The 25,105-nt window shown below is 43.0% G+C and overlaps 1 protein-coding gene across 1 annotated transcript in view; it reads right to left on the bottom strand.

Moving 5' to 3' along the window:
* The window catches only part of CAPN13 (calpain 13), an 80,815-nt gene that overhangs the window by 54,471 nt on the left and 1,239 nt on the right, over nucleotides 1-25,105 (bottom strand). The window contains exon 2 of the mRNA XM_042933319.1: nucleotides 5,790-6,022. Coding sequence (XP_042789253.1) covers nucleotides 5,790-5,987 — 198 coding nt within the window. The 5' untranslated portion in view covers nucleotides 5,988-6,022. The remainder of the gene's footprint in view (nucleotides 1-5,789; nucleotides 6,023-25,105) is intronic.

The raw sequence follows: 25,105 nt of genomic DNA, 5'->3' as shown, positions 1-25,105 counted from the left end.
GCACTTGTGATGAGCGCCGGGTGTTGTAGGGAAGTGTTCAATCACTAAATTGTACACCTGAAGCTAATATTATGCTGTGCCAACTAACTGGAATTTAAATTAAAACTTAAAAAGAAAAAAGATGACTGGGAAGATGGCAATGTCCGCAGGCGTCACCAGGTGGGATGGGCACACCAGGACAGTGAAGTGTGACAAGACTGGCAAGTAGTAGTCTCCACCCTGAGTGTGACTCAGAATCACCCGAGACCTTCGCTGCCCTGGAGGCTGCTGGCTGCTGCCTCTCACAGCCTGGATTTAGTAGGTTAACTGGAGGTAGTGTTCAGCATTTACACAGTAACACAGAAGATTCTGAAGCCCTGCCAGGGAAAGGGGGCAGGTTCAGGGAAGCTGAGCAATTTGATTACAGATCTGCAGGGAGAGGGCTGTGAACCAGGCAGTGTGGCTCCATCGTGCTCAGATCTCTCCCCTGCCCCCAGACCACACATGCAGATAGGGGATTCTTGGTGTCTATGTCCTCTGATTCTGCGAGAGGGGCCCTCTGGAGGGTCTGAGACGTAATTTGTACAGGAGAAAGGTGTGATGGTTAATTTTATAACTTGACTGTGTCAAGAAGTCCCCAGATATTTAGCTAAACATTAGTTCTAAGTATGTCTGTGTTTCCAGATGAGATTAACATTTATTTGAATTGAGTTCAATAAAGCAGATTTCTGATCCCTGTGTGAATAAGCACCATCCAATCCACTGAGGACCTGAATAAAACAAAAGGTAGAGGGAGAATTTGCTCTTTCTCTGCCTGATTGATATGGGTAATATCCTATAGGATATATAGATATATAATAGATACACACACACACACACACACACACACACACACACACTATTGTTTCTGTTTTTTTGGAGAACCCTAATACAGAAGCCATCAGCAATAGTCATACTAAGTAATCTTCCCAACTTCTGCACTGTGAAGTCCTTTCTCGAGGCAAATTTTGGGACAATCTATGTTATCTTATGGATGCCAGAAGCACATATAATGCAAGAACCCCTGGAATCTTAACAAATACCCTCTGTGAAGTGGTACCAAACCAGGCATTCTCCTGCAATCGCTTCTGGAGGGGTGTCTTCCAATGCAACATCACTTGCTATGTTTTGGAGTGATTCCTGCAATCATTTTGAAGGCTGCTGTTAGATGAGGGAACATCAGGGTCAGCATCTTGGCATTCAGACACAGGCTAAATATATCATTCAGAGGGTGGGCAGAGTTCAGGCTGGGCCAGGTGACAGAGTCACTCCCTTTACTATTTTTGCTAGAGAGCTTTGTTTTATTGGCATCAAAGTTCTTTGGCTCGATGGCATTTGTTTGCTGGCAGGTTTACCTTGTCACCTTCTGTTACCTGTTGCCTTCATAACCTACACTCCTGTGTCTACTTTGTCAACACTTTCCTTTTCTGAAGAACTCATTTGGGACCTAAGGTAAATCATTTCTAGTGAACAATCCTTTCAGAAACTCCACTCTACTTAAAAGGTCAAAGTTGTTACCTGGGTAGGTGATACTTCATTTTGGGATGGCCACAGGCCAGGATCCACAACGGGGCTGGGTTATGAGCTCTGAGCACCCATAAGACAGCATGTTTCAGGCCCACAGCCATTCTTCAGTTGAGAAGCAAAATGATTCTCCCAAAGTATGGGGTCCAAGATGAAATTGCCATCTCTCAATCTGATACACATTGGTAACCCTGCTGTGAAGAATTGTATCTATATTTCTGTGCTGTCCAATATGGTAGCCACAAATCATATGTGGCTACTTTAAATGAGATTAAGGGGTGCCTGGGTGGCTCACTTGGTTAAGTGTCCAACTCTTGGTTTCAGCTTGGGTCATGATCTTGTTGTTCGTGGGTTCGAGCCCCGCGTCGTGCTCTGTGCTCACAGCATGGAGCCTGCTTGGGATTCTCTCTCTCCCTCTCTCTCTTCCCTTCCCCTGCTTGCTGGTGCGCGCGCTCTCTCTCTCTCTCTCTCTCTCAAAATAAATAAGTAAGCTTTCAAAAACTTAAAAAAAAATAAATAAGATTAAAATTTTGATCCCTCAGTTGCATTGGCCACATTGGAAGTACCAATAGCCACTTATGACTAATGGCTGTTGTACTGAACGGTACCAAAAGAACCTTTCTATCAACACAGAAAGTTCTCCTGGACAATGCTCATCTACTGAACAAAGATAATAATATGATCTACTCACAGGGCTATTATGGTAATTAAATGAAATGTCATATGTAAAGTGCTTAGATTCATACTTATTGCATGTACATACTTGATAAATGGGATTTAGCATTATTTATGGAATTAAAATTCTAAAAGGAAGTCACTCTAGCACCAACTTTCATTCAGGAAATATCAAATAGATACACCACGTACAAGTCTAATTCTTAGCATTGTCTCTTGCTGACATGGGGTGGGGGTTGTAGGCAGTGCAGAGGCTCATGAGGAGTTGGGTCTCCTCAGTGCCATTTGGTCAGTGCAAGGTCACAGGCTGTTGCAGAACCTGACTGACTGCCACTAGGGTGGGGGGGATGTGAGAGGTGGGGTGGAAATTTCTTAAACAAAGAGAAACTGAACGAAGCAAGATATGAAGGAGCTTCTACTTCAAAGTTCCAGCAGCAAAATGGATTAGGTTGATTGTTAGAGGGAGAGCAAGAAGGAAAGAGGGAAGGAGAGAGAGGAACGGGGGAGGGGGGGAGAGGGGGAGAGAGGGGGAGGAGGGAGGGAGAGAGGGAGAGAGAAGACATTATGGGACATTAAACAACCTTTCTGTGCCAGGCATAGAAAGCTGAGTTTAGTTGTATGCCAACTCTTAGTCACTCTTAGTGAATCTACCAAGCCCAGGTGAGTATTCAAGGTAGAATGATATCCATGATGGTTTAGCACTTGCTTAGAATATGGAGCTTCCCCATTGTCCTTCCAAGCCTTGAATATGGAGATGGCCTCAGGAGACTTGGTGCCACCTCAGCCATTATACAGGTGAACTTAATTTAAGGAGTGCCATCCATACCTCTGGACAGTGACTGGGCAAGCTCTAGAGTGGGAGGCAACCTTCTGAAAGTGGTGACAGGCAGCAGAACGTGAGAAGAAATTCTCTCCACACTCCCTGTCAGCCTCCCCCTAGGACCTCAAATGGTTTCATCTGACCTACATTTCTCTCTAAATGTGTTTGCTGAAATTAGCTGAGGGCTGATGCTGGCTGGACTGTGAAAACCCATGGATCCAAAAGGACAGCCCCTGAGGCTGCTACCCTATGCCATCCCTCCCAAATTAATTATAGCAACAATAGCTAGTGTTTAGTGTTTGCAATGTGCTAGACTCTAAATATTGTCTTCATTTATTCCTTAAAATAATCATGTGACGTACAGGTACAACATTTCATTCTTACCTCCTTCTTTTTCTCCTAAAAAATGGAAAGCAGGACACAACACAGAGATTGATTCCTGGTTACCTAGATGAACTAGGAGTCTACTGGTGTACAAAATATTATTTGTAGCAAATAGGAACTCAGAACACAACATGAGCTTACAATGAGGCCTTATGGAGACAATATAGTGTGATAGGAGTACAGGTTTGGAGATAGACACTAGGGTTCAAATTCCAGCTTTACCATTTTGGGCATGTTACTTAACTCTGTTTCTATTTCTCATCTGTAAAGTGGGATTAATAATAGTACCTCCTTATAACATTACTGTGAGGATTCAATGAGTCAAAGGACCTAAAGTTGGACCTACCATATGGTCAGCACTATGTAAGTGTTGGCCATTCCAACTAGGATTGAACTACACTGGCCATGGCTCCTCGTCCAAGGCTTTTCTCAGGCACAACTATAAGCTGTGGCACTTGAGGATGTCACCATGTGGAAGGGGTGAATTCAGTGGCTTTCTTGTCTACCATTCTACCTGTTAAGCCAGTCAACCTACGGAATCTCAGCTGCACATATGGAGTTTGAAACCCATGTCAGGGGCCTGTAGATAAAGTCATTCCTTCATCCATTCACTCACTTACTCGTTCATTCAAATCCTAACAGAGTCCTGTCGGGCACACAATCCCATGTGAAGGAAAGTGCAGCATATGGAGGCTGGACTGTCACCTCGTGCAAGTCACATCCCCTGTCTGAATCTGTTTTCTTCTCTATACAACTGGGAAAGAACAAAGGAGACAAAGTAGAACAGGACACATGGAAAACTCAGGAAAACACTATACAAATGTGGACACTGTGACGAGGGACACAAAGACATTTGTCTCAGCTTTTGGCTGAGGAGAAGAGTGGGAGTAGGACGTATCTTCCTCTATTTCAGGTTCCTGGAAGTATTCTGTGGAAGTCATCTCACTTCTGTTTGCCTCAGTTTCTCCTTGCCCCCAAAAGATAAAATTTGAGATGTTGCTGAAATCAGATAGTAAGAAACTCTGAACCCTTCCTAAATAGAAATGTTATAAATTCTCCAACACTATAAATATGGTCTTGTATCTATTGCTCAGCACCTTGTAAAAAAGAAAAAAAAGAACATTTCTAAAAGAATCTCAGCTTCTAAAAATAACAAGGGGAAAAAATATATAACCCTTCCAAACTTTAAATAGAGTTCTCTGTTCTGCTCCCCTTCGGAGGGGAAGGCCAGAAGAGGATAATTTCTGGGGACTTACTGCCTCTGGCTGGTGAGATGGATCCTAGAAGCCTGAAGCACCACCATCTGATCCTGAGCCCCACCTGCGCCCTGCTCACCCTTCCCTCTCCAAAACTACAAATCTGCCCCCTTGACATCAGAGCAAGAGTCGGTACCTCCAGAGTTTAATGTCTTATTTTATGCTATCAGAAAATATCCTTTTTGTATAGCCTAAACTGGCTTTATTGAAAGTACTCAGGAGAGTGTTTGGCACTTAATCAGTGCTTGGTAACACTTGCTGATATCATAATCATTAGTTTACTAGACATTATCTTATTTTCTCTTGTTCTAGGTTCTGCTGGTTGCTTTTGGAAGCAAGAACAGGAGGATTGGCCTCAGGATCCTTAGAGTGGTCCTTACCTGGATCTTTTTCCCTAATGAGATTATAAGAATGGTCAGTGGGCTGAGAAATATTTCTTGGGAACGAATATAGTTTAGAAAAACCAACAGGGCTCATCTCGCCACAAGGTTGAGTTAGTGACCAACTACTGGCATAGGGATTTGAATGTTTCCCTGAAAGATCTTCCTAATTTGATGTCTAAAATTCTTTTATAAATGATCAAGCCTTTACAAGACTGACAATACATATATAAATGAGAGGGGTGAGGCAATTATTTAAATTCATCCTATTTTATCAGTGACTGACATGATATCTTCCCTTTGACTAAATTCTAACAGGGGAAAAGAAAAAAATAAAGACAGTGGTACCTGAAGAGAATAGAGTGATGAAGACTGACAGATGGGCTCAATTGTGGAGATGGAAGAGACCCTAGAGACCAACTACCACAATCTTCATACCCATGGTTTCCCATTTCTCAGATGAGAACACTGAAGCATGCAATCTAGTGATGTGCTCTGTGTGAGAACTGGGTTAGAACCCAGGGGTCCTGGTTGCTGGTACAGGGTCCTTCCATCCTACTGATGATACAACACTATAGCTAAGGGACCAGATAAATTTCATTCTCCTTCCTATTTGGTTTGGGCCACCCTTGAAAACCAAGTCACGTGCCCATCCTTCTTTCAGTAGGAGGTACCATGACAGGCAGTTGAGAGGGTCCAGGAGCTGGGTGTGTTTCTGGGGGGCTCACTCACCTTTGGCCGTCTCCACATCAGGCTGGAGAGGTTTTTTCCCTGGAGCAGCTGCAGACCTATGGAGGAAGTTTCCGCAGGGAAGGTCTCATCCTCAAACAGCAGACCTCTGCTTAGGCAATGATCCCGCAAGAAGTTGAAGTCTTGGCCCTTGAATTTGATGACAGGGGTCTTGGCTAGAGTCTCCTGGTTGTGTGCCATGACTCTCCTTAGAAGATGCCTAAGGCCTTTTCCTTCTGGTAAGAAAGAGAGATATTTTTAGGAATAAGCTGTCAAGTCCTTTGCATCATTAGATGTAAGCCTTGGAAAGGCACTCAGATGTCCTCCCACTACTTTACAAGTGAGGGGACTGAGACCCCGAAATGTTCTGTCCCCAGTGACACATCTAGTTGGTGGGTGATCCCAGACTAGAATCAAAGCATCCTCTTCCCAGTCCAATTTTCAATCCGCTCTACCGAAGAACTACTCAGTATGCTCTTATGTGCATGAGAGACTATGGGGGGTGTTTGTACATTAATGAACATTTATTGAGTGCTGACCTGGTGCCAGGCACTTTTCTGCATGCTGGCAATCCAAAGATAAATACGACATGATCTTTATCCCTTAGGGGCTCATTATCAAGTAGGAAAGACAGATAAGACATTTAAACAGCTAGCTATCATTCAACAGAAAGTGTCTAATTAAAAATGTGTACAAAATCCTGTGGTTATAAAGAGGAGGGGCCATGAGCTCCCAGGAAAAGTCTAGGATGACTCTCCCACAGGCAGTGATATTTGAGCAGGGCCTTGAAGGAAGCAGAATGTGCCAGATGGAGAACTGGTTTTATATATATATATACACACACACACATATATATACACACACACACACACACGCACATATATACACACACATATATACATACACACACACACACACATATATATATATATATATATATATATATATATATATACACACACACACACAAATTATTATCTATATAATTTAGAGTATCAAGTGCACAGAGGCCCAGGAGTTGAATTGGAAAAGTCATGGGTGTTAGAGAGAATGGAGGGGTGGGCAGTCTGGAAGGGTCAGTGGGGGTAGGAGCTGGGGATAGGGAATGTTGGCAGAGAGGGCCAGGAAAGTAGGTTGGAAAGCTGGATTGTGACATGTTTTATGCCCTCTGCAAGCACTGCAGGGACACTGAAAAGGTAGGTCACAATCAGATCTGTGTAAAGGATTGTGGAGTGAGTTAAAGGCCACATGGAGGGGATGGATAAGGACTGTGGCAAGGAAGAGGTTAGGAGGCTGTGCATGTGCTCGTGGGAGGGACAATGTTAGAGCATTAGTAGTGAAAATGATGGAGAAACAGACCCCAGAGTCATTTTATAGGTAGAACCAATAGGATTTCATGATGAATCAAATATGGGGTTAGGGGAAGGGGATGTGTAGTGAGAAAAAGAAAAGGCAAAGTGGTGAACAATCAAATGGGCTTTAAAGTTTGCTTTCTGCTTTCATCACCTACCTACCAGTTCCAGAATTTGGAGTTAGTATTCAAGCCTGCAAACCTCTTTCTCCATCTGTACAGATAAATGATACCAACCTCATAGGGTTTGCTGTGGTATCAAATGAGGTTCAAACTAACATACCAAGCACAGTGGCTGGCATACATAGGCACACAATAAATGTTGACCTCCCAATTTCCTTAATGATATGTCAAGGAAATCTAGCATTTCTTATTCAGGAAGCCATAGGGGTGTGACTGATGCCAATGACCAAAATGTGTATCACATCCTCCATCTGTGAGGGAAGCTGAGTTGCATCTGAATGCTGAATGCACACTTACTGGCTATGGGACTTGAAAAGTCTCCTTAGCCACTGACGTAGTGCTTTTCAAACTTCTTTGAGCAGGACACGGAAGACCCAAGACCACAAAACCTATGGACCTATCCATTCCTCCTTAACAGCAGAAAAGGAATCAAGTGATGATAAAGAACTAAAGAGGGAAATAAATGAACAATTCATGAAGAATATGAGCTTACATTCAAGATCTTGGATCATACAAAAAAAACCCCACACAAACTCAAAATAACTTAGCAATGTTCTTATAGTTAACATATAACAATAATATGTTGTAAATTATTTAGATAATACAAATTCAGAGGCAGAATATCATCTATAATGTGTCACTGTACATGCATATGCAGAGGGAATTATGCATACAAATGTCTAGCAAATGAGGTAAAAATAATTTATATTTGAACTATTAGGTTGGACAATAGGAAACTTCCATTTTTTTAGGTCAAAATTGTTCAGGGGCCCTGGATGTTTCAGTCGGTTAAGTGTCCAACACTTGATCTCAGCTCAGGTCATGATCTCAAGGTTTGTGAGTTCACGAATTCAAGCCCCAGCCCCACATCGGGCTGTGTGCTGACAGTGTGGTGCTTGCTTGGGATTCTGTCTCTCCCTCTCTGACCTTCCCCCTGCTCTCATGCACGCACACATACTCTCTCTCACTCAAAATAAATAAACTTTTAAAAAGTTGTTAAATATAGTCCATTTCGTATGGTTTCACCTAAGGTAAAAATGTTTTATTTGGTTTAGCCCAATATGTTACATACATTTCTCCAATCAAGTTCTTGGAAAATAACAGGTGAAAATACATCTATATACCTCACCACTCACTATAGGGTTAAGAGGAGAGCCACCACAGATTATATAAAAAGCTGAAATAACAGTAAGGTATCATTCAAGAACAAGAAAACAGTAATAGAGATTGATTGCCAATTCAGGACAAAGGCAATGACACCTGATAATGGAGAGTTGTGAAAATTATGGGTCTTTCAGTTCTGCACATGCTCAGTGACAGTGGAACCAAGACACCATTGCCAAGCCACGTACCTCTCAGTAAAATATTCAATGAGAGTGTATGATAAACTCCAGTATTGAGCTGATTTTAGTTTAGGAAACCCAAATAGTTGCTCTTAATAACATAATTATGGGGCAGCCTTTAATTGCATGTAAAAGTGAGTCGGAAGAATTTGGCTTGACCTCTCCGTCAGAGTCTTGCCAAGGCCTTATGTTTAGGGATCAGTTCCCAGGCCATCAGTAGGGCCCCCACCGCTCACTATTGCATGGTGGACTGGTTAACTTTAGGGATCCCTGTGTAAGCCTTGCTTTCCTCATTTGTGAAATGATGACAATAATGTGCCTGTTACAGAATTGTTTTAAGACTCAGATGAATCTGGGCTTGTCAAGTACTTAGCACTGTGGCTGGTAAACAGAAAGTGGTCAATAAATAGTGGTTATTAGCATGATTATGATGATAATTTTCATTATGAAAGTACTGTGCAGAGAGCCCCACACCTTCAGAGATGAGAACTTGCTCTTATTAATGACATCTAGTCTCAGACGAGCTTGCAGGGGTGAGGCATCACACGCAAGTGCTTAGCTTTGCTACTTCTCTGCACCCACTGAGAGCCCAAGAAGGAAAAGAAAGACTCTGGGGGACAGGCGGCAGGCCTGGCTGTCTGCTGGTGGAGGAGGTGGTCCGCTGCTCTGGGAGAGAAGAGAACTTTGATGGGAAAAAAAGAGAAAGCAGGCAGGCAGGAGAGAGAGGCTCCCTCCTCCATGCACAGACCTCAGACCTATCAGGTTCACTGTGTTACCCCCTGGGTTGCTTATGGCTTTTCCAGGGGACAGCCTGCTCTCATTTTCTCAAGCAGGAAGGGTCTACAGAACTTGACATTTCACTTTTGTGTGCAGCAGAAAAAGCCAACCAACTCTCTCTCCTACCTGTCATTTTAGGGAGGGATTTTTTGGCTTATTTCTTTTATTTTTCCATCTTGCTTCACTGTGAAAGGTAAATAAAGGCAGAAGACTCAGCTGGCTTAATTAAAAAAAAAGAGAGAGGGAGGGATAGAAGTTCTACCTGCTAGTCAGGATAAAACTTTGTCTTACCTCTGGTTTATCTCTTGAGTCTAGCAAGAAAAATGGCACAGGAGCTGGAAAAATGGCAAAAAGAGTTTATATAAGGTTCTTAATGAGAGAGACTGTGAATTAATGGATTAAGTTCAGAACTAGAGTGAGAAGCAGGCGAGAGATGCAGTTGGTGGCTATAAAACCTGGTCTGCTCCCCTCAGTGTCTATGAAGTAAGTTTCACTCAGTCCCTGTTGTGTCTTCTGCTGAATTGGGTGACTGTGTTAGTCTGTTGAGCGTGCAACAAAATCCTGCAGAGTGGGAGCTTAAGCAATAGACATTTATTTCCTCACAATTGTGGAGGCTGAAAGTCTAAGACCACGATGCCAACTCAGTCAGGTTCTGGTGAGAACTCTCTTTCTGCCTTATAGACAACCACCTTTTTGATGTGTCCTCACATGACAGAGAGAGAGTGTGCGCTCTCCCTCTTCCTTGTCTTATAAGGCCACAGTCCCATTGGAGTAGGGCCTTATGCTTATGACTTCATTTAACCTTAATCATCTCCTTAAAGGTTCTATCTCTAGAAATAGTCACAGTGGGGGTTAGGGCTTCAATATATGAATTTGGGGGGAACACAATTCAGTCCATAGCTGTGACTAACCCCAGTCTGTCCCAACAACTCTCTGCCCCTGGGAGCACACTTTAGGCAGTGTGCAAGCAAAGAGGAAAGGGGGCATATCAGAGAATAGGTGAAGGATGCCGGTAAACACAAGTGAAAATGACCCAACAGCACCAAGTGTATAAACATTATTCAATTTCGTGGGAAGACAATAAGGGCTCCTGAATGGCAGAAATGTCTTAGATGATAGTATCTTTGTTCTGCCAGCACCTAGTGCCAGGTCTGGCACATAGTGGGTATTCTATAAAATTCTTGTAAGTGTTGGTGGAATGAATGCCACATATTAGCTATTTTTAAGCGTGTTTGGTGGAGCAGAAGCCTCCACAGAGAACAGATTCGGAGGTCAAATGGTTTGGAAAATATTTCAAGTCCAGTAGTCCTCATGGAGACTCACAAAAGCTTCTTCAAAGAACTGTTCAATAAAAAACAACAGTGACAAAAACACTTATTTAAGCTTGCCTTCAGGATTTTATACATACATAACCAGCAAGTCTTTTTTAAAAAAAGTTTTTACATTTATTCATTTTTGAGAGACAGAGAGAGACAGAGCACAAGCGGGGGAGGGGCAGAGAGAGAGGGAGACACAGAATCCAAAGCAGGCTCCAGGCTTTGAGCTGTCAGCACAGAGCCCGACGCAGGACTTGAACTCACAAACTGCGAGATCATGACCTAAACCGAAGTTGGACACTTAACCAACTGAGCCATCAGGCACCCTGCAAGTCCTTTTGTTGGAAAATTCCTATTAATATATGGGAAAGATGCAAAAAGTGAAATGACTTCAGAAAAAAGAAATAAGCCCCAAAGTTAAATGACTTCAGAAGATTCCAACTCAAGTCCTCATTCTGCCCCTTATTAGCCACAAGATGCTGAGAAAGTTTTCTAAGCACTTAGCACCTCATAGAAGGTGGTCTTGGATGCATAGTCTGAATTTAATTGGGTTGATTCCTGCTTTCTTTTTTAAATCCATGTTCTCCAGAAAATTATAATAGGACACAAAAGAATAAGAATAGAGCCTCAGATGGACATGTGATACAATACCAAAAGCTGTGACTTATGTGTAATTGGAGGCCCGGGAGGAGAGAATCAAGATAGTAGAGCAGAAAAAGTTTTTTGTAGAAATGGTCAAACTCTTCCCCAGTTTGGAGACAAACTTTTGAATCCAAGAAGCTTGAAAAGTCAAGAAAACCAGGACTAGACACATCATAATCAAGCTGTTGGAAACCAAAGATAAAAAATGTTTGAAAGAGCTAGAGAAAAATGACACATGAAATTGAAGGGAATAATGATGCAAAGGACTCCAGATTTGTCACAAGAAGCCATGGAGGATGGAAAACAGTGGAATAACTTTAAAGTTGCTGAAAGAAAGAGATGTTAACACAGAATTCTGTGTCCAGTGAAAATACATATCAGGAATCATAGTGAAATAAAGAGATTTCAGATGAACAAAAACTAAGGGAATTAATCATCCAAAGACAATGCTCCAGAAGGAATGATGAAGGAAGTTCTTCAATTTAATAGGCAATAATAACAGGGAAAACTGAATTTTCAAGAATGGTATATGGTAAATATATGAGTAAATATGCAAGACTGTTTTTTTCCTCTTATTCTTTAAAATACATATATGTGTTTAAAGCAAAAATGAAAACATTGTCTGAGATGCTTCAAAGTATTTGGATATCATTCATATGACTGTAACATAAGGAACAGTAGAAGGGAAGTAAAGCTAGCCACATGGCTGCAAGTGTTCTATTTTACATGAAGTGGTGCAATAGAATCAGGAAGATTGAGTAAGTGTATTATAATCCCTATATAACCACTAAGAAAATAATAAAAAGAGATATAGCACCCCCCCAAAAGACAATAGATAAGATGTGATACTAAAACATGCATATTCAAGTAATCAAAAAAAAATCAATAAAGAGGGAACAGTGGATAAACATACAAAAAATAGACATAAATCCAAGTATATCAATAATTACATGTTAACTTTAGTTAAAAGGCAGAGATTCACAAAGGAGATAAAAAAGCAAAACTCAGCTATATGCTGCCTGTGAGACACACTTTAAATAAAAAGACCAGATAATTTGACAGTAAATGGATGAAAAGAATTATGCCATAAAAACAGTAAGCATAAGAAGGCTGAGGTGCATATTAATAGATTTACCAAACAGACTTCATAGTAAACAGTATTGCCAGGGATGAAGTGGGGCATTTAATATTGGCAAAAATTGATCAGGAAGAAATAAAATCATTAATGTGTAGGCACCTAATAATACAACCAGAAAATACATGAACCAAAACTTAACAGAATTAAAGTGAGAAATAAATAATTCCACAATGATAGTAGAATTTAGCACTCATAGTTTAGTAACTAATAGGGCAACTAAACAAAAATTTTAAAAATCAGTGAAAACATAAAAGATCTGGATGACACTGTTAATCGCTTTGATTTTATTGGCACATACATTGTACTACATCTAAAAATGCAGAGTATACATTCTTTTCAAATATATGAAATGTATTCACCAAAACAGAAAATACACGGGGCCATAAAACCATGTATTTCCAAGGAGTGAATTACACAGAATATTCTCTAACCATGACACAATTAAAATTTTAAGTTAGTGCCAATAAGATAGTTAGGAAACCCCAAATACCTGGAATTAAACACACTTCTAAATAATTTATGAGTCCAAGATGATATCATGATGGCAATAAGAAAACCCACAGACGTAGAAGGAAGTAAGTAATACAGACAAGAGCACAAATTCATAAAAGAGAAAAACAGTAGAGAAAATTAGCAAAGTGAAACTTTTCCTTTGAGAAGACCAACAAAATAAATAAATCCAGAATCAAGTTGAGGACAAAAGAGTGGGAAGACAAGTCACCAATATCATCATTGATAAAGGGTTTATCATCATAAATCCAATAAATATTAAAGAGGCTACTACTACGAAGAAACTAATATGAAAAAATTTGCTGTGATGTGAAATGGATGAATTTCTTGAAAATTACAAGGTATCAAAGTTGACCCAAGAAGAAACAAAATTTGAATAACCCTATATCTAACCAAGAAATTGAATTTGTTAACAAAAGCTTCCCCCAGAGAAATTCCCAGACCCAGATGGTTTCACTGGTGAATTCTCTTACACTTTCCAGGTCAAAATAGCACCCATCTTGCACAAAGTTCTTCAGAAATTAGAGACGGGAAACACTGCTGAACTTACTTTATCAGGTCAACAGGAGACTAATAACAAAGCCTCGCCAAAGAATCCACACCCCCCAAAAAAATTATGGATCACTATCCCTCATGAACAGAGACGGCAAAGATCCTTCACAAAATTTCATCAAATCAAATCCAACAATGTAAAAAAGAAAAGAGAAAGAATAGTACATCAAGGCTGAGCGAGATTTATTTCAGGAATGTAAGGTTGGTTTCATGCTAAAAAAAAAATCATTGTAATTAACCATATTAAAAAGCTAAAAAGAAAACCAATAATTAAAATTATTTGACAATATTCAACATATATTTATGATAAAAACTCTCAAAGGAGAGTTACCTAGAAAAAGTAAAAACATTCTCAGACTAATGAAGGGCATCTATAAAAATCTACAGCTAAAATCATAGTGACAGAAGAGTATTTTTCCCAATTATGACCATAGTTAAGGCAAGAATGCCATTGTCACGTTTTTTCTTTCTTTCTTTTAAAAATTTTAAAGTTTATTTGTTTATTTTGAGAGAGAAAGTGCAAGCAGGGGAGGGGCAATGAGAAAGAGAAGGAGAGAAAGAGAAAATCCTGAACAGGCTCCTCACTGCTAGCACAGATCCCAAAGCGAGGCTCGAACCCCCTAACCATGAGATCATGACCTGAGCCAAAGCCAGAAGCCCAACCAACTGAGCCACCCAGGTGCCCCTGCCACCACTTTTTTTTTTTTTTTTAGCATTCATAATAACCATTTTTACTTAACACTGTATTGGAGGTCCTAGCCAGCTCGTTAAGGAAAAAAAAAAAAAATCAGGAGGAAAAATGGTTCTTATTTGATATTTTGATTGTAGAAAATTCTAGGAAATCTACAAAATAACTAACAGAATTAATGATTGAATTTAGCAAGATACAAGGTTAATATAAAAAAATTAGTTATTATATTCTAGCAGTAGGCAATAGGAAAACAATAGCATTCTATTAAAAATACTTGGAAAAATATCTAACTAAAGACATCCAAGCTGTCTGCATCAAAAACTATAAATCATTGCTGAGAAAAATTAAAGAAGACCTAAATAAATGGGGAGATGTATTAGGTTCATTAATTGGAAGCCTCAGTATTGCCAAGATGGCAATTCTCTCCAAATGTATCTACAGATTCAATACAATCCCAACTGAAATTGTAGAATGCTTTTTTATTAAAGAAATGGATAAGCTTACTCTAAAATTTACACTTAAATTCAAAGGACCTAGAATAACCAAAGAATTTTTTTTTAAAGAAATATTTTTTTTAAAGAAAGTTAGCCAACCCACCTTCAGCTGGCAAAAAGATAGACAATTAGATAGACCAATGGTGCAGAGTGGAGAATCCAGAAACAGACCACAACATAAATCGTCAATTATTTTTTTGACAAAGTTTCCAATTTTCCAAAGTTTCCAAAGATTAAATGGACATAGAAACACCTTTAAAAAAAAAATGATGCTGGATCAATTGGATATCCATATGGGAATCAAAGTAATCACAAACATAAAGATAAAACTTAAAATTATAACACTTTTGGGGTGCCTGGGTGGCGCAGTCAGTTAAGTGCTTGACTCTTGATCTCTGCTCAGGTCATGATCTCACTATTCATGATTTCGAACCGGGCCTTGGGCTCTGCTCTGCAGGTGCGGAGCCTGCTTGGGATTCTGTATCCTTCTCTGTGCCCCTCCCCAGCGTGTGTGTGTGTGTGTGTGTGTGTGTGTGTGTGCGCGCGCGCGCGCGCGCACGCACGCTCATGCTCTCTCTCTCAAAACGAATAAACAAAAAAATGTTTCAAATTGCATTAGAAGAAAACAGAATACTTGCATAGAGGAAGACACAGGAAAAATGTTTGCAAACTTAAGGGTTGGAAAATATGTCAGTGACAGACCACGAAAAGATGAGCCTTACAAGAAAAAAAAAAAAAATGCATCAGTTAGACTTTATCCAAAGCGTGAAAGACACCATTAAGAAAACAAAAATGCAAACCACAGGCTAAGAAAAAATACATGTGACATACGTATCAGGCAAATGACTCATAACCCAGAATATACAAAGAACTCTTTTCAATCAGTAAGAGGAAAAGAACCCTTTAAAAATGGTCAAAAATCCAAACATTGTCCCAAAAAAACCAAAAATAGGCAATTACCGACATGAAAAAATGCTTTACATCTTAAGTCATCAAGGATATGCAAATTATTACTACAATGAGATAGACACCACACACTCATTAGAAAGGCTAAAATTTCAAACGCTGACCATCCTATGTGTCCATAGGGAGATCAAACAACGGAAACGTTCGCACGCTATTGGTTCGTATGTGACACGGTAGGACCACTGAGTGGAATTTATGGGTTTGTCTGTGCATATATTCAACCTCACTGAATATACCACATTATTTTCCAAGGTTGTACCAATTTATAATGTCACCAGTAATGTAAAAGAGTTCCCATCACTCAGTCTCCTCACTAGCACTCGTTTTTGGCAAATGTCTTATTTGTACCCATCTGATGGGAGTAAAATGCCAACTCCTTGCAGTCTTAATTTCTGTTTCCCTGCTTACTGGTGAGACTGAGCATCTTTCAATATGTTTATTCTTCATTCACATTCCCTCTTATGTGAAATGAATATTCATATCTTATGCCCATTTGTCGACTGCGTTGTCTTTTTCTTCGTGATTTGTAGGAATTCTTTATTTACTTTGGATAGTCATCTTTTCTTGGTCACATGTGTTGCAAATATCTTCTCCCAGTTGGTGGCTTATCTTTTTACTTCCTTTACTGTGTCTTTTGATGAACACAGATACTCTTCACTTTATACAAATATAAATGTGTTACGACTATTTGCTTAGAAATTTAATTTTTATAAATTGAGCCAAATGTTAATACTTATGGGAACTTAATATAAGAAACTTTGGGAGAGAGTCTCTCTTTTAAAACAGGAAGTTTAGGGGTGCTTGGGTGGCTCAGTTGGTTGAGCAACTGACTTCGGTTCAGGTCATGATCTCAGGGTTTGTGAATTAGAGTCCTGCGTTGGGCTCTGTGCTGACAGCTCAGAGCCTGGAGCCTGCTTCATACTCCGTGTCTCCCCCTTTCTCTGCCCCTCCCATGCTCATACACTGTTTCTCTCTCAATAATAAATGTTAAAAAAAATAAAACAGGAAGTTTATTTGCAATTAACACATTCATTCCCCTAAAGCATGGATTTAAATTAAAAAAAAATTTTAAATATTTTATTTATTCTTGAGAGAGAAACAGAGACAGAGACAGAGCACGAGCAAGGGAGAGGCAGAGAGAGGGAGACACAGAATACGAAGCAGGCTCCAGGCTCTGAGCTGTCAGCACAGAGCCCGAAGTGGGGCCCGAATGCACGAACTGGGAGATCACGACCTGAGCTAAAGTCGGATGCTCAGCCGACTGAGCCACCCAGGCGCCCCTAATTTTTTTTGTATAATTCTATAATAATATGTTTAAAAAATACAATATTCACAGCAACATTCTGAAATGGACTTGCAAAGAAACACTTTGACTACTTAGGAAATGATGCTCAGGTTTCTAGAAGCAAAGATCACCTTATCAAAACCAATTACATAACTTTCCCTCTTTTTCTTTTTTCCCTTCCAAAAATAAAGTTCCTTCTTTAGAGGAACAGAAGAATGCCACATACGTGTGGTCATGTGAGTTGAGATATAGAGAGAACACACCTTGATATTTTTTGAAAAGTATTTGATAAAATTTCTTTCTTCCCTGTATTTATATAAGGTGGCAAAAACAAACTCGACTGAAAGACTGGGTTGGTTGTATCCTGTAGTATTGTACAGTCCAGAAATACAGTGTAGTATAGCACAGGAGAGTATGCAGAAGTCACAATTTGAGGCAGAAATTATGGATGAATAATTCTGGATTATCTCAAAATCATTGTACTGTGATAATCACAGAACTCTGTCCCTTGTCCTGTCCTGTTTAACATTTGTATCTTAATCCTGGATGAAGATGTTGGCATGAAAATGAAGATACTTTTCAACTTTCCATCATTTTAATGATATAAAGGAAGAACAATTATCCAAGCAGATGGCAGATTTAAAATTCTAAAGGACCTCCAAGCTGAGAACATGGAAGTTACCCAGGGAAACTGCAAATCTGTCTTCTCATTTAAAAGTTAACTGTGCAAGTAAATAGTGAGTGGGATTTGCCTTGGCTCAGTTTCATTTTGAAAAGATTTTGTACGGCTTACTTGGCTTCCTATTGTGAATGAGGCAATGTGGTGAAAGACGTGCCCGCCCTGAGCTGCTGCCACAGCAGGAAGGCACTGCTGTAGACACCATGGGAGCTTCTGGTCCTGTACAAAGTTGCTCTTGACCCGTGGTGGACATCCAGTCCACTGTGTTCAGTTCCGGGGGTGGGGGTTACATTTCAAGCAGCACAGCAATGGTGTACCCTTAATGGTAGCCAAAGCAGGGTGTTAGGGTAGCTAGCACAGGGCACCTGGCCAGAAGAGAGCCCTTTGCTTGCAGTCAGGGTTTCCCAGTGCAGTTATACCTGCCTGGAAAAGACAGGGATTTTTTTCTAATGGCACAAGAATGCCATCACCTAAACACGCAAGGAACCTAGAGATCACTTCCTGGGAAGTGGGAGATCTAGATGTGTTCACTGGGAGAAAGACAGACCGAGGGACTTACAGGGACTGTCAGACCCAGCCCAGAAGTTCTGTTCCCAGCCCTCCAGAATAATCCTGGTCTGAGAGAGCACAGATTCAGCCACCCCTGGTTCCACAAAAATCAAGCTCCCTGTTGCTGTTTGTTCGACGTCACCAGGGTTATGTTCCTATTCAGAAAACTGGGTTTTGCCTTGACCTTTTAAAAATTAAAAAAAAAAAAAAAAGACCCATGAGATGGTGGTCAAGAGCATGTGGAATCAGCTTAAAACTTGAAACTGGTTTGACTTCAGATATCGCTTAGTGACTGAGTGATCTTGATCAATGTTCTTACTATCTGAGCCTCCTTTACTTACAAATAAAATGGGCTGGAGGTGGTGGTAATAAAACCAGCCTCAGAGCATGAGGTAGGTATTAAATACCAACATTCTTTAAAAAAAAATTTTTTTTAATGTTTATTTTTGAGAGAGACAGACAGAGTGCGAGCAGGGGAGGGGCAGAAAGAGAAGAAGACACAGAATCTGAAGCAGACCCCAGGCTCTGAGCTGTCAGCACAGAGCCTGATGTAGGGCTGGAACTCACGAACTGTGAGATCATGCCCTGAGCCGAAGTTGGACACTCAACTGACTGAGCCACCCAGATGCCCCAAATACCATCATTCTTATTAAGGGCTCTGTGTGGGAAGTAAGAGCTGTGTGGTAGGTCTCCTGATGATCACGCTGTCAGGATCTCCTCAGGTGCCCACTACCCTATCCATGAACCTGAGCCCTGTAACAGGCGATGGGCAGCCCAGGCATTAGCCAGTTGCCTCCTGGACACCCAACAGTAGTTTTCTCCGGGTCCCCAGAGTGGTGCCCAATAGCCTAGCACATGTGGCTAATGAGCACTTGAAATATAGCAAGTGCAACTAAGGAACTGAATTTTAAATTTTATTTTATTTTAATTAACTTACATCTAAATTTAAAGATCTACACTTCCTAGTGGCTGCCTTGGTGAACAGTGCCGAAGAAAAGATCTGTGAATGGCATGGATGACCATGTGCGCTCTCCAGTGGCGATAGTCAAGCTGAGATCGGATAAACTTAAAAGCAGGGGGGCGGGGTGGTGCAGAAGAATCCTTGCATTGGACAGATCCTTTCAAGAACTTTGACCTGCAGGGGTTCTCTCAACTGCTTTTCCTCAACATCCAAGTTTTGCCACCAAATCATCCAGTCACTTTCCGCCAGCACCTCTGCAGGCTTTACAGTGACAGGTGCAGGGCTTGCCTCCAGGAGGAGCTTAGCATGTCCCAGCAACAAAGGGTGATTGGGTGATTCCGTGTGCGTTTTGTTTTCAATCAGCTAAGAAACGGGAAGCCCCGAGTTCAATTGTTCCCTGCCCGGGAGTGATGCACACAGCTCTCTCCTGGCTGGTGTTTTTCAGAACAATGGAAATAAATCTGATGTAATGTAGCGGAACACGACAAGGGATGGTTTTCCCCTTAACAAATACTCGTTTGAAATGGTGCCCAAACCCTGCACGAGGAGCGATCTATTTCCCACAACAGTGTTCCAGCAAAACCCATTACTAATTCCACAACTCAAATTAAAACTAACAGAGCTTGAAGGCTGGGGCTGACACTCTCTCTGCTGACAAGGAGCAAGAAGAAGGGTGGGGGAAGGGGCCCTGTGCACTCGCGTGTGTATGTGTTTAATTACACTGTTTAACACATTGAGAATAATTTAGCCACCCGAGTGGAGAAAATAAGGCACTTAACTGCTCTCTGGCGGAAAAAAGCCCCGTGCAAACCACTTTCAGCTCTATGACACCTAGGCAGGCACACTTCAGGGCTTTGGAGAGAGAGCAGGGTGAAAGGAGGGAGAGGTAGATAGACTATGCCAGATGAAGGGGGAGAGAGAAGGGGGAGAGAGAAGGGGGAGAGAGAAGGGGGAGAAGGAGAGGGAGAGAAGAGGCAGGGAGAAACCGAGGGGAAGAGAAGGAGGGAGAGGGGAGGGGTAGAGAGAAAAGGAAAATTTTGTGCATATACAAATCAGCTGGGAGTAGGGAAGGCCCAGGACTATTTCTCAAGGAGACCTAGTAGGAGGTAGTGTGAAGGTGAAAGTGAACACAAATTATAGGTTTTAAAAAGATACTTAACATCCACACCAGTGCTTCTGCTGGGTCACTTCCTGACTTCAGAATCATCTGAGTTTCCTTGCCTTTGTGGCCTGAAAGCCGGGAGTGGGGTGTGTGGTTCCTGGAAAGGCAGGCCTCAGAAGAAGACTATGTGGGCTCCCTATGCAGGAGAAACTGAGGCTTAAGACCAAGGAAGAGAAGTTTGACCCGCATTGGGAGGAGATTCCTATCCAGCTGCCAGCTTCAAGGCTGGCAACCGGGCCCGCAAGCAGAGTATGTCACTGTCCCCACCAAGGGGCATCTTTTCTGTTTCATTAGGGCTGAGAGGTGTCTGAGGTCATTACCCACCAAGGGCCACAGGAGCCAGAGAAACGCAAGAAGGTTCTAGCATGGCTGTAGATTTAGAAAGCTCCCAGACCTGGAACAGTTACCAGAGAAGAAAGTGCTCGAACTCTCCATTGCCTTCCAGGAACCCTGGGTTCAGCATCACGGCTGACCGACCACCAAGGAGAGCACAGTCTGGTGAGGAAGAGGGGGAGAGAGACAGCACCAAAACAGCTCTGTGGTCCATAGAGGTGTAGCCCCATCTTCTTTGCTCCCTGGTGCCCTCAACATGTAGACCCAGCCTCTTCTGACACCCAGGGTCTCACAGGCTCAGAAACCTCAGCTGCTGGGTCCCTCTCCCACCCCCCCACCCCCACCCCCACCACCAGGAGCTTCTGTGGGGTAACAAAACGACTGCTGGCCAGGCAGAAGGGGGTTTGTGCCGCTCTGCTGAGGCTGTGAGCTGTGGGCAAGCTGTCCCCTCCTCTTGCCTTTGGAACACTCAAAAGGCTGGACTTCCTTTTAGGTGCTTTTCAACTGTTATGTTTTGTGTTTCTGGAACAGAAAACGTGGGTTCCCTAAATGATATTGGTGGGCAGACAATGAAATTGGAACCCACTGAATATATTATCCCTTTCTGTTAAATTGGGTTTGTCATGTGTGAACATAAAAAAAGAAACTTGCCTTTGCATAAAAAGATACTCCTTCCCATCCCCCAAGTTCTCTGATACGTGTCATTTAATCACAAAACAAGCCTAGAAAATTCCCTAGTGGACTGGCCATATATTCTGAGGACAAGGCAGAGCATTCCTTCTGGGTTCTATATGTGCCCCAGAAACACGGTGTCATATTTGGTATGATCTTGGGATTTCTGGGTGTGGATTTTTTTTTCCACCCATAAAGAGAAGATACTTTCTACTTAGCTAATTCCAGCTCCTTCTTAAGCAAATTAGGGGGTTTTAGGACACTGGGGATTGTCATGTATCAAATTATAATCTGGGTCTTTAAGAGGTGCAATTTCTTCTTTTTTTTTTAACATTTTATTTATTTTTGAGACAGGGAGAGACAGAGCATGAACAGGGGAGGGTCGGAGAGAGGGAGACACAGAATCTGAAACAGGCTCCAGGCTCTGAGCTGTCAGCACAAAGCCCGACGCGGGGCTCGAACTCACAGACCGTGATATCATGACCTGAGCTGAAGTCGGCTGCTTAACTGACTGAGCCACCCAGGCCCCACCCCCCCAGTTTTTTTTTTTTTTTAAAGCATCTGAATTCGTTCTTCAGCAGATTACAAACACAGTGGTTTGAAATCACACGCATTTGTTATCTCACAATCCTGTAGGTTCAGAAGCCTGGAATTATGTGTGTGGGTTCTGTGCTCAGAATCTCACAAGCCTGAAATCCAGGCGTCAGCCTGCTGTGTTCTCATCTAATGTTCAGGCTCCTCTTCCAAGCTGACCACAGTTACCGGCAGAATTCATGTGCTGATGGTTGTAGGACTGAAGTCCCTGTTTCCTTGCTGGCTCTCAGAAACCATGAGGAGCTATTTCTGACCCATCCCCCTACCCAGGGAGCCCAACCCCCACAGGGCTTACCTCCCAGAGGCGTGAACCAGAAAGGGTGTGCCAAGGACTGCGCACACTGGGGTTAGGGACTTTTCTCTTTTTTTTTTAAGGTTCTTCGGAAATTGGTTCTACATTTAGATAATCAATGTATTCTTAAATGATTTCCTCTTGGCCTATCTTGAAGCAGAGGAGGACAAAGAGAAGGAAATGGATGGGAAGGAGACAAAGTGAGAGGAGAGGGGGGCAGGGATATAGAAAGACAGAAACAGCAGGTGGGTGGGGGTGGAGTTCCTAAGGGAGAAGGGGAGTGCAAGGAAGGACAGAACCTACTACTTAAAGTCCTTCTCATGCCAGCCCAGCATCCTGGGTTCCTGAAATGGAGCCCACGCATCCTGACCTTTTTTTCCCCCTCAGATGCAAATAAAACAGATGTAGTAGTGGACACTCCCAAGGGAGTGCTCTGAAGTCCCCTCCTGCAACAACAGGCCCATAGAGCAAGTTCCGGGGCACTGCCTCTGGCCACCGCACAGGGATGCCAGCAGCTGGACCTCAGGCGTCCCAGTGCACGTCTGGCATTCCTGGGCATCTCAGGCCCATGGAGGAGGCCACAGGAGCGATGGGCCAGAGCTCTGGACTGGGAGCCTACTGCTGGCTCCACCAGTGGCCGCTCCCCACTGTGGTGGGGGTGGTGGCAGGGGTGGGGAGATAGGGTCAGTAGCACCAGCAGCCAAGCACCCTAAGGGAGAGACTCCCTTTTCCAATCAGCTCCAGGACGTATGACAATGGTGTGTCCCAAGCTGCTTGCTCTGAGACTTTTCTGAAACCAGGGTTCCGCCCAGGTGGATGGGGTCACACTTGTGGGGTTGGGGACAGGGCATGGACCAGTGGGAGAGGAAAAGTCTTTTGAAGGCACCTGAGTGGTTTAGTCGTTAAGCACCCAACCCGATTTTGGCTCAGGTCATGATCTCACTGTTCATGAAATCGAGCCTGATGCGGGACTCAGCACTGACAGCCCAGAGCCTGTTTGGGATTCTCTTTCTCTCTCTCTCTCTCAATAAATAAACATTAAAAAAAAGTTTTTCAAAAAGAGCTCCTGAATTAAGTATGTCAAAGAGCACCACAAAAGAAAATGAACTTAGAACTTGCATGTGTATAAATGTGTGTGCAAAGGTGAGTGAAGCTGAGAAAAGCAGGTCGCAGGGAGTTCCCATACACCTTCCTTTATTCTTTCTCACCCTACCCTTAAAAATTGCAAGAAGGCGGCCAGAGCATTAGGGGGGGTTGGGGTAGGAAGGGGAGACAAGGAGGAAGAGGAGCAGAGGGTCGAGGCAGGCCTTCGAGGCCCTGAAGGGAGGGGAAAGGCAGGTGGGAGAGGGACTGTGCCTGCAGAGCCTCAGCTTGGGTTGGGCGGTCGATGCCTGAGCAGGGTGGAGGTGGGGGGTGGGCGGGTAGCAGATACTGCCTCAGGAAGCCTCAGCCTCCCTCCCCCTGCCTAGGCAGCCTGGCGGCCGTGTGCCAGAACAGGCAAGGCCCCAAGGGAGCCATGGGGAGGCCTGTGCTCATCTGGAGAAAGTGACATGGTCACAGGAAGAAAGGAGGGTTTGCGGACAGTGTCAGAGGGAGACAGGGCGCTGGATCAGAACAGGCTGGGAATTAAAGGAATGCGCCCTCGGTGGGCAGTGGTGGGCTGTGGCTGGCAGTCCAGCGTCCTAGAAGCCAGCCCACCCTGAATGCCTCTGAATTTCTCCCTCAGGCAACTTTAGTACCTGAAAGGAGGCTTGGGATCTTGGAGATGGGGCATAATGACATAGCTCAGCCGGCTGGCAGTCACTTCTGGGTGAGGACTGGACTGGGGGACAAGACTTGATGTTTCGCGAGGAGAACCAAGCAAACATTCCTAGGACCCCTCCTACCTCCAGCACTGATCCAGATGTGGGTCACTGGCTGCATCTCCTAGAGGCCGATGTGTGGTCACTTCCGATGGAGACACAACCCTAGGGGCTGTGGTCCACAGGCCGTGATTGAGTCTGGCTCCTTCTCTGAGCTTCGTGAGGTCCTGGTCAGGCCTGATCTACAGGTATGGGAGGCGGGCACAGCAGAGCTGATCCAGCCAGTGATCAGAGGCAGAGTACTGCCCGAGGGACCATCATTTCAGCATAAAATTAACCAAAGGTCCTGGCCAGTCTCAGTTTTAAAGGTCCCTTGTGGCTGTTTTGGCAGCGCAAGGATGTTAACCCCAGAGTCCAGGGACTCCGAGGGAGCCCATCTTGGGTCACTACCTCAGGACAAGACACTTTTTGCATCTGCCATACCCAGCAGGGGGGAGGCAGTGGGATCAGCCTTCACTTCCTCACCCCTCCACCGGCTCTTAAAGACCGCCATTTGTTTATTAGCTAAATAGATGGTCTCTGAGCAGGAGGAGAGGATCTTCAGCTGCCTTTCGGCGGGGAGCATCACAGTTCAGGAGGGCCTGCCAGGCCCCTTAGGGATCACCTTGTTAACTATCTTAGTTATTAAAATAAGGAAATAGGGTTCGGCCAAGCTTTCCTGGTTGTTTATTGGGAGAACTAGCTTTGCAGACTGGCCAGCAGATGTGGCCTCCCGTGATATTACAGAATTTTTTATTCCAAATGGTTCCTGCAAAGCAAACAGCAGTGCATGGTAGTGAAGTAGTCCCCTGAGAATTCGGGGATGAAGACAGAAGCAAGACTCAACCCAGGGTGGCCTGGGCCCCAAGCAGTGCTTCCAACCAGGCTCTGGGTTTGGAAAGTGCAGGCTTACTCAGTTTAACCAGTTTCCCTGTTTTGTCCCCAGTCAGAGCCTTTTATATGCAAATCTGAATCAGGACTCTCCTGG

The sequence above is a fragment of the Panthera leo genome, chromosome A3 (assembly GCF_018350215.1).
Source record: "Panthera leo isolate Ple1 chromosome A3, P.leo_Ple1_pat1.1, whole genome shotgun sequence".
NCBI lineage: Eukaryota > Metazoa > Chordata > Mammalia > Carnivora > Felidae > Panthera > Panthera leo.
Note: the sequence above shows the minus strand (reverse complement) of the source record. Positions and strands in the feature narration are given on the sequence as shown.